At 40.9% G+C, this 10,021-nt stretch overlaps 1 protein-coding gene across 1 annotated transcript; it reads right to left on the bottom strand.

Moving 5' to 3' along the window:
• Nucleotides 1–3,911: 3,911 nt before the first annotated feature.
• LOC124284765 (toll-like receptor 3) lies at nt 3,912–6,341 on the bottom strand. The gene has a single exon (XM_046720869.1). It carries the CDS (start codon nt 6,113–6,115, stop codon nt 4,043–4,045), a length of 2,073 nt encoding a protein of 690 aa, XP_046576825.1. The 5' UTR covers nt 6,116–6,341; the 3' UTR covers nt 3,912–4,042.
• Between the last annotated feature and the right edge of the window lie 3,680 nt (nt 6,342–10,021).

Raw genomic sequence — 10,021 nt, 5'->3', positions numbered from 1 at the left:
AACAGCATAAGGTGAGGTGAAATGGGGTTTAACGTCGTACTTGAGAATATTTCGCTCATATGACGACGTGCATGCGTGTGTATGTGTATGTGCGGCTGCTTGTACTAGCCCAGGCTTAAGCTGGTTTTATAGTGCTAGCTCACTGCCGCAGTAAAGCATAAATACCCCACTCAGACACATTATACTGACTCCGAGCCGACCAGTCCTTGTTGTACCCATTAATGCGCCAGGCAGGGACCAACAAGTACCACATTTTAAAGTCTTTTGGTATGACGCGGCCGGGGATCGAACCCGCGACCTTCCGCTCTCCGGACGGACACTCTAACCACTACGGCGGACCACCGAGGCGGTCCCAACATCATGAGCTTCGATCTACGCACTTTGGATACGATGACTGTGTCAACCAAATCAGCGAGCTTGACCATACGATCATTGATGACATACTACTGTGTACTATGTTGATGACAAACTACTGTGTACTATGTTGATGACAAACTAGTGTGTACTATGTTGATGACATACTACTGTGTACTGTGTTGATGACATACTACTGTGTACTATGTTGATGACAAACTACTGTGTACTATGTTGATGACATTCTACTGTGTACTATGTTGATGACATAATACTGTGTACTATGTTGATGACATAATACCGTGTACTATGTTGATGACAAACTACCGTGTACTGTGTTGATGACATACTACTGTGTACTGTGTTGATGACATACTACTGTGTACTGTGTTGATGACATAATACTGTGTACTATGTTGATGACATAATACTGTGTACTATGTTGATGACATAATACTGTGTACTATGTTGATGACATACTACTGTGTACTGTGTTGATGACATAATACTGTGTACTATGTTGATGACATACTACTGTGTACTGTGTTGATGACATACTACTGTGTACTGTGTTGATGACATACTACTGTGTACTATGTTGATGGCATACTACTGTGTACTGTGTTGATAACAAACTACTGTGTACTGTGTTGATGACATAATACTGTGTACTATGTTTATGACATACTACTGTGTACTATGTTTATGACATAATACTGTGTACTATGTTGATGACATAATACTGTGTACTATGTTAATGACATGCTACTGTGTACTATGTTGTACATATGTTATGTTGATGACATACTACTGTGTACTATGTTGATGACATACATACTGTTCTACTGTGTACTATGTTGATGACTATGTTGATGACATAATACTGTGTGCATATCTTAATGACATCCTGACTGTGTACTATGTTGATGACATTCTACTGTGTACTATGTTGATGACATTCTACTGTGTATAATACTATGTTGATGACATACTACTGTGTACTATGTTGATGACATTCTGTTGTGTACTATGTTGATGACATAATAACGTGTACTATGTTGATGACATAATACTGTGTACTATGTTGATGACATACTACTGTGTACTATGTTGATGACATTCTATTGTGTACTATGTTGATGACATACTACTGTGTACTATGTTGATGACATACTACTGTGTACTATGTTAATGACATGCTACTGTGTACTATGTTGATGACATACTACTGTGTACTAGGTTGATGATATTCTATTGAGCACTATGTTGATGACATTCTATTGTGTACTATGTTGATGACATTCCATTGTGTACTATGTTGATGACATACTACTGTGTACTATGTTGATGACATTCTACTGTGTACTATGTTGATGACATTCTACTGTGTACTATGTTGATGACATACTACTGTGTACTATGTTGATGACATTCTGTTGTGTACTATGTTGATGACATAATAACGTGTACTATGTTGATGACATAAATCTGTGTACTATGTTGATGACATTCTATTGTGTACTATGTTGATGACATAATAACGTGTACTATGTTCATGACATAATACTGTGTACTATGTTGATGACATAATACTGTGTACTATGTTGATGACATTCTATTGTGTACTATGTTGATGACATAATACTGTGTACTATGTTGATGACATTCTATTGTGTGCTATGTTGATGACGTACTACTGTATACTATGTTGATGACATAATACTGTGTACTATGTTAATGACATGCTACTGTGTACTATGTTGATGACATAATACTGTGTACTATGTTGATGACATCATACTGTGTGCTTTCTTAATGACATGCTACTGCGTACTATGTTGATGACATAATACTGTGTACTATGTTGATGACATTCTATTGTGTACTATGTTGATGACATACTACTGTGTACTATGTTGATGACATTCTACTGTGTACTATGTTGATGACATTCTACTGTGTACTATGTTGATGACATACTACTGTGTACTATGTTGATGACATAATACTGTGTACTATGTTGATGACATAATACTGTGTACTATGTTGATGACATTCTATTGTGTACTATGTTGATGACATACTGCTGTGTACTGTGTTGATGACATTCTCTTGTGTACTATGTTGATGACATTCTAATGTGTACTATGTTGATGACATAATTACTTGTACTATGTTGATGACATAATACTGTGTACAATGTTGATGACATTCTATTGTGTACTATGCGAATGACATTCTATTGTGTACTATGTTGAGGACATAATAACGTGCACTGTGTTGATGAAATTCTACTGTGTACTATGTTGATGACATACTACTGTGTACCATGTTGATGACATAATACTGTGTACTATGTTGATAACATACTACTGTGTACTGTGTTGATGACATAATAACGTGTACTATGTTACATTTTCCCACACACATACTTATATGACTAGTTTAACTGTAGTGGTAGTGTTCTGGATTTTCAAAATCGCGCGAAAGTAGATATTCGAACCGGGGCTCGGCGTGACGGGCGTACGACTGACCTACTAGGCTACCCCGACCTTCCAGTATTGTGATTAACGCTACATTTGGAAGAACAACACTGAAACAACATGCACAACACGAATCTGAAACGTCTGACTGTCAACAATGTATTTACTGATAAACATGATATGTTATGCATACATCCAGGTATAGTTAGCAAGGAAAGAACGAGGTGAAGTGGCGCATCAGTTAATGCTATGAGGAAAAAAGCGCAGTAGGATATATAGAGCATTTCCATCAGGATTATCAGGGTTTGTTTGTCTGCATGTGTGCGTGTGGATTTTTGTATCAGTATGGTGGATTATATACAACTCTGTGTCTGTGTGTGTGTACATATGTGTGTGTGCGTGTGTGTGTGTGCGTGTGTGTGCATGTGTGCGTGTTTATTATCGTTTAGCTATAGCATGCAAACAAGTATATATGAAAACAAATATGTAAACTGCAAATTTGAATTTCATGCTGTAAAACTCTTAAAGTCAGTACAATAACATCACAAAATGGAAAAAAGACTCAAAGCGTTATTTTTGATATTATACTCTTGGCAACCAGGAAACCGATATTTAACATAAATAGTCACATAATAAATGTCGTTATGTTACAATGGAATTAATGTTGAAAATGTTTATTCTCGAAAATATAGATGACAGTTATCAGCGTGTCAGGAACTACGGCTGCACGTGCAGGTGAAGATGTCCGTACTGTGCATTCTTTGTACGCAAAATTTGTTTCGGATAACAATCACGGGCGAGACTATTTTGTACAAGATCACAAAGTGAACGTTCCACTGAAATCCAGAACAATGGTTCAAGTGATTTATTAAAGAGTCTTGTCTAAGACAAGACCAGAAGATGCTTTTGTTTGTTTCTTTGTTGTTTATGTTCAATATCCCAGCTATATGACGGCAGCCTGTAAATAATCGGGTCTGGTCCAGATAATCCAGTGATTTACATTATAAGCATCGATCTATGCATTTGGGATACGATGACATGTGTCAACCAAGTCAGCGAGCCTGACCACCCGACCCCGTCAGTCTCCTCTTACAACAAGCATGGGTTGCTGAAGATCAATTCTAACCCGGACATGCACGGGTATCCAGTCAGAGTAACCGACTTACTCGTCCTAGCCCAAAGTGTGGGTGATTGAGACCTGTGCGTTAATCTCGAAGACCAGCGAGAAGGCTCCCCCAGAAAGTGTCAATGTTGACTAAATCGGCAGACCAGGTAAACACGGTAGTGCTCTGAAGGAAGGAGGACATTGAAGCTGACATGTACCTGTCCTCTATGTCCTCTAGGAGGACCACCACCAGTGCCTGAAGTTGGTCCTCTAAACGTTTCTGGACCAAGGACAATTCAAACCGACATTCTCTATCCTTACAGAAGCTGTTGGACATAACCACGAGGACTTTCCTGCAGCAGTTCAAGCTCTCAACGATGTTACTGACAACGTGCTTCTTCTGTAAGAAGTCCCGTTGCCTGACAATGAGCCGAAGACAGCCAAGTTCCTCAGTGTTTGGCATGGCTTCGTATCTTACCCAGGAGTAATCTTCATCACAGTACACAACATAAACGTCAGCATGGAGTAAGGGTGTTCGCTCTTCTGAAGATGAGGCAGGCATTTTAATTTGTCTTTTCAAGTAGTTATACCGGATAGTCCATCTCCATTTGTACAACAAAGCCAACATGATTAAAGATCCAAATACTGAGCCTACTACACAGATAACTGAAATGAACGGAGAGTTTTCAAAGAGACATTTCTTGTCAGATAAATCACCTATATCAACTATTCTCTTCCCTTTGTATAGATCTGGACTGGCGCACGTGTAGTTCACCTCCTGATCACGGAAGAGCGATCTGTCATAAAGAATCCACTTCTTGAGCCAAAGGAGTTTGCAGGTGCAGTCGAAAGGATTCTCTGTGAAGTTGACGTAAGTCAGGTCATATCTTATTGAAGCCACGACACCATCGCTGTTAAAACTTCTGATCTTGTTCTTGTACAGAGAAAGGTTCTTTAAATGTATGTTTTTGTCAAATGAATGATCAGGCACATCGTCTATTTCATTTTCGCCAAGGTCCAGAGTTTGAAGACTTATCATCGTGGATACAAAAGGCGGTATAGCTGTGAGGTCACACAGAGTACATCGGAACATTTTTAATGATAAACCATGCAGTATTGACGTTAGATTTTTCGTGTATGGTATGTCCCGAGTGGTATTGGAGAGGTCAAGGCTTTTTAAGGACTTGCAGCTATTAAATGATTTGCGGCTGACAAATGACAATTTGGATGACGAAAGTGTCAATTTTTTAAGATTTAAGTTCTTAAATGAATAGTCATCGAGACTCAAAGGACCTGCATTTCTTGAAAGGTCTAAAGTGTTTAGATTGGTCAGGGTAGAAAACGTTTCACCCAGAATATCAGAAAAATTGTTTCCCGAAAGATAAACATATTTGAGTCCCATGAGACAGTTAAAATTACTTGAAGTCAGAGACGTTAGTTTGTTGTTCTGCAAACCAAGTGTCGACAATTTGGGAAACAATGCCTTGTTTTGGGGACAGAGTTTGGGGAAGGTGGTCAAATTATTGGACGATAACCACAGAAATTCTAGTTCACCTAGATGCACCAAGTCCAAGCTACGGATACCGCTATGTTCCAAGGATATAGTGGATATATGTCTAAGGTCCTTGAATGCTGTCATATTGACCTCTTCCAGTCTGTTGTGGGATAGATGTATTCCCGTGGCCGTGGTATGGCGAAGACCACTGAACAGAGACGCTGATATCCTGCTCAGATTCATCTGCTTCAAGTACAAGTAACTGAACTGTTTTGGAAGTGACTTTAACGCAGCCTCGATGATCTTTGGAGGAATTGTGTTATTACTGAGATCAAGAGTCAGCATCCTACTCAAAAAAGAGAAACCGCCTTTGGCGATTGACCGAATCTCGTTACTCCTTAAGTCTAAAAATTTTATATCAAACTTCTTGACGTGTGCAAACGTTTTGTTAGTAATTCTAGGCAGATTGTTATTGGCAAAGTAGAGCACCTCGATACACTGTGTGTCAATGGGTGGGATAAAATTGAGTGCTCTCCCATTACCACTGCAGTTGACAATGCAGCGTGTTTGGCACCAACAAAACCTCTCATAACATGGCCATTTACCCTCAGCATGTAAACAACAGAGGCAACTAATCACCATCAGAACTAGCAACCTGTTTAGGGATGACATGCTCATTATTGTTATCAATCACACTGAATCTGGTGTACAGGTTTCTATACGGACGTCAAATCCGTGGTATTGACAGTGCTAAATAGTAATTTAAAACACGTGTTGTAGATTAATGTTGAAGTGAAGCAGAAATATAACAATGTATAAGTAAATAACCACTGAGTGAGTGAGTATGGTTTTACGCCGCTTTTAGCAATATTCCATCTATATCACGGCGAGGACATCAGGAATTGGCTTTACACATTATACCCATGTGGGAAATCGAACCGGGTCTTCAGCATGTGACGAAAAGACGCCTTAACCATTAGGCTACCCCACCGCCCCCGATCTAACCACTGAAGTACCGGCGGTGTTAAAACTGCAGTATATAATCACACGACAGCAACTGACTATATTTTCAATAACGATAGGCATGTAAAGTATATATCCCTTCTGGCCCAGTTGCAAGTAGGTCAAAAAGTCTACTTTTTGAAAAATGTATCTGTCATCTCAATGTTGAAAAGCCACATACGAGTAGGTATTTGTGTTACCGTTTTCGGTTACAACGATTCGTTGTCTTGAACAGGGAAACAAACACCAACACACATGCATCTGTCCCTTGGTTGTCGAGCATGGGATGAAAATAAATGGTGTTGTTGTTCAGTAGCTGCTAGATATTAGTAGATTCATATTTCCTCAACACCACCAGTCCACCTTTTCAAAGCCTCAGTGACAGTTGCGTCCCCTTGTCGGACCAGGATCCGATGAATGGCTTTTACGTCAGTTTAGTTCACACGGCAATATGTAAGTGGCGTTCAGGTGGAGCGAAACGTGGATTAGTCTGATTTTTGGCAGACTTGTATAAGACAACGTTACAAAAGCATGCAGTCAAAAGAGTAGTCTTGACACAGACGTTGGGTAGCAATATAGACTAGTTCGGTGTTTAACGGAAACGTTTACACAGAGAACAGTCGGTGAAGAATCCCATATCATTTGCAAGAGGAACACCGGATCGATTATGCTGAACAGCTGAACAGTACACAAACTAACTGCACACAGTACAGTTCATGCGAATGATTCAGAACATTCCACAGGAATAACACTGAGGACAGTGAGTAACGCTGAACATTCGAAAAAAAACAACGCTGAACAGGAATAATATGGATGGTTCACGCTAATACCGCTGAACAGTTCACAAGAATAAAGCTAAACATCTCACAAAAAGTAACGCTGAACAGTTTACGAGAGTAACGCTGAACAGTTCACAAGAATAACGCTGAACATATCACAAGAATAACGCTGAACAGTTCACAAGAATACAGCTGAACAGTTCACGGGAGTAACGCTGAACATCTCACAAGAATAACGCTGAACAGTTCACAAGAATACAGCCGAACAGTTCACGGGAGTAACGCTGAACATCTCACAGGAATAACGCTGGGGCAGTTCACAAGAATACAGCTAAACAGTTCACGGGAGTAACTCTGAACATCTCACAGGAATAACGCTGGGCAGTTCAAAAGAATACAGCCGAACAGTTCACGGGAGTAACGCTGATACCCCACAAAATTAACGCTGAACAGTTCACAAGAATACAGCTAAACAGTTCACAAGAATACAGCCGAATAGTTCACGGGAGTAACGCTGAACATCTCACAGGAATAACGCTGGGCAGTTCACAAGAATACAGCTGAACAGTTCACGGGAGTAACGCTGAACATCTCACAAGAATAACGCTGAACAGTTCACAAGAATACAGCCGAACAGTTCACGGGAGTAACGCTGAACATCTCACAGGAATAACGCTGGGGCAGTTCACAAGAATACAGCTAAACAGTTCACGGGAGTAACTCTGAACATCTCACAGGAATAACGCTGGGCAGTTCAAAAGAATACAGCCGAACAGTTCACGGGAGTAACGCTGATACCCCACAAAATTAACGCTGAACAGTTCACAAGAATACAGCTAAACAGTTCACAAGAATACAGCCGAACAGTTCACGGGAGTAACGCTGAACATCTCACAGGAATAACGCTGGGCAGTTCACAAGAATACAGCTGAACAGTTCACGGGAGTAACGCTGAACATCTCACAAGAATAACGCTGGGCAGTTCACAAGAATACAGCTGAACAGTTCACAAGAATACAGCTGAACAGTTCACGTTAATTCCTCGCCGAACAGTAATACCTCTCACAGTTGACGGGACTAACGGTTAACAGTTGGAGAGCTACACTGAAAAGTAAGTCGAACTGTGGCCACCAGTCGCCAGTGTGAGCGATCTGACCTTGGGATATTTGACAGATTTACGAGTTGAAACACTTCCTCATGGTTATGTACAGTGTTTTCCTCCTTGTAATCCCGCTTTATGGGGCTGAGGGGTAGCCTAGTGGTTAAAGCGTTCGTTCGTCACGCCAAAGGTAAGGTGATATGAGGTTGAACGTGGTACTGAGAATATTTCGCTCATCTGACGACGTGCATGTGTGTGTATGTGTGGCTGCTTGTACTAGCCCAAACTTAAGATGGTATGACGCGACCGGGGATCGAACCCGCGATCTTCCTCTCTCCTAACCACGACACCACGGAGGCGGTCCGTCACGCCAGAGACCAAGGTTTGATTCCCTACATGGGTACAATGTGTGAAGCCCATTTTCTGGTGTTCCCCGCCGTGATATTGCTGGAATATTGCTAAAAGCGGTAACTCACAAACTCACAACTCACTATGTCGCTTTGTACCGAGGATGCTGTCTCGATCAATGTTTTGGTGGCCTAGAGGAAATAATCCAAAAAAGTCGGAAAACGAAACGCAGCATTTAATACTGCTTAATTTGTCACGTCCACACACGCCCCGACCTTAAAGGGGCACTGTTCCCCGGGACTGGTTGTTGTTTTTTGACCCAGGGAATCTTGATCATATCCCATAATTCTTGACTGGTTTGTGACCTCTGCTACGCTACCTAGGTGGCAGTGTTAGACTGCCGAGTCGAAGCCATAGATCAGTGCCCTTTTAACTAACGTTGCTATAACGATTGATAAGATTATTAGAGGAAGTGTTATCCCTTTAAACTGTTATGTAAAATTAATTCAATAAGGAAAATATTAAATGCCTGATTCTCCTTGAAACGCCCGTTGCTGAAATTCAGTCAATAAGAAACTCCGTCTATCGATCGGTGGTCAGTCGAGCCTGGACAGTGTGGGACGCTAATCAGAATACCAATCACTGGTTTGTGTGGTCTAAATTATGAACATACCCCAACCATTTATACTGTATATTTGGAATCGCTAAGTGTGGCGTTTAGAACCGAACTAAAAGACACAGAGACGAGGGTCGAAATATAGCTTACAATTCTTGAGGAGTACGCAGCCAACACGGAACAATTTAGTAATGACCAGTATCGTTTTCAGTATGTACCAGATTACACAACGGAGTAAACACCGAGAAATGTATGACTCAGCCCATATTACACACGATACCGTTGAACAGTTCTTGGTCAGCGCAGCTCAGAGAGAACGGGAGCATTATATTGACTATTTTATTGGGTTGGGGAGGACAGACCAGGGTGACATAGACCATTCCCTTGGTAGAGTAGAGCAGACCATTTCACTTGGCAGTGAAGGACAGACCATTTCTCTTTAGAGGGTAGAGCAGACCATTGCTCTTGTCGGGGTAGGAAAGACCATTTCACTTTAGTGGGTAGGGCAGAATAATGTTCCAGGTTGGGTGGAACAGACCATCTTACCATAGATGGTAGGGCAGACCATTTCTCTTGGTAATGTAGAACAGGCCATTTCTGTTGGTAGGGTAGGGCAGACCAATGCTCTTGATAGGGTAGGACAGACCGTTTCCCTTTAGAAGGTAGGACAGACTATTGTTCTTGTTAGGGTAGAACAGACCATCTTACTTTAGAGGTTAGGGAAGACCATTGCTCTTGTT

Source organism: Haliotis rubra, unplaced genomic scaffold (assembly GCF_003918875.1).
Source record: "Haliotis rubra isolate DU_JTF1 unplaced genomic scaffold, ASM391887v1 Scf344, whole genome shotgun sequence".
Lineage (NCBI taxonomy): Eukaryota > Metazoa > Mollusca > Gastropoda > Lepetellida > Haliotidae > Haliotis > Haliotis rubra.
Note: the sequence above shows the minus strand (reverse complement) of the source record. Positions and strands in the feature narration are given on the sequence as shown.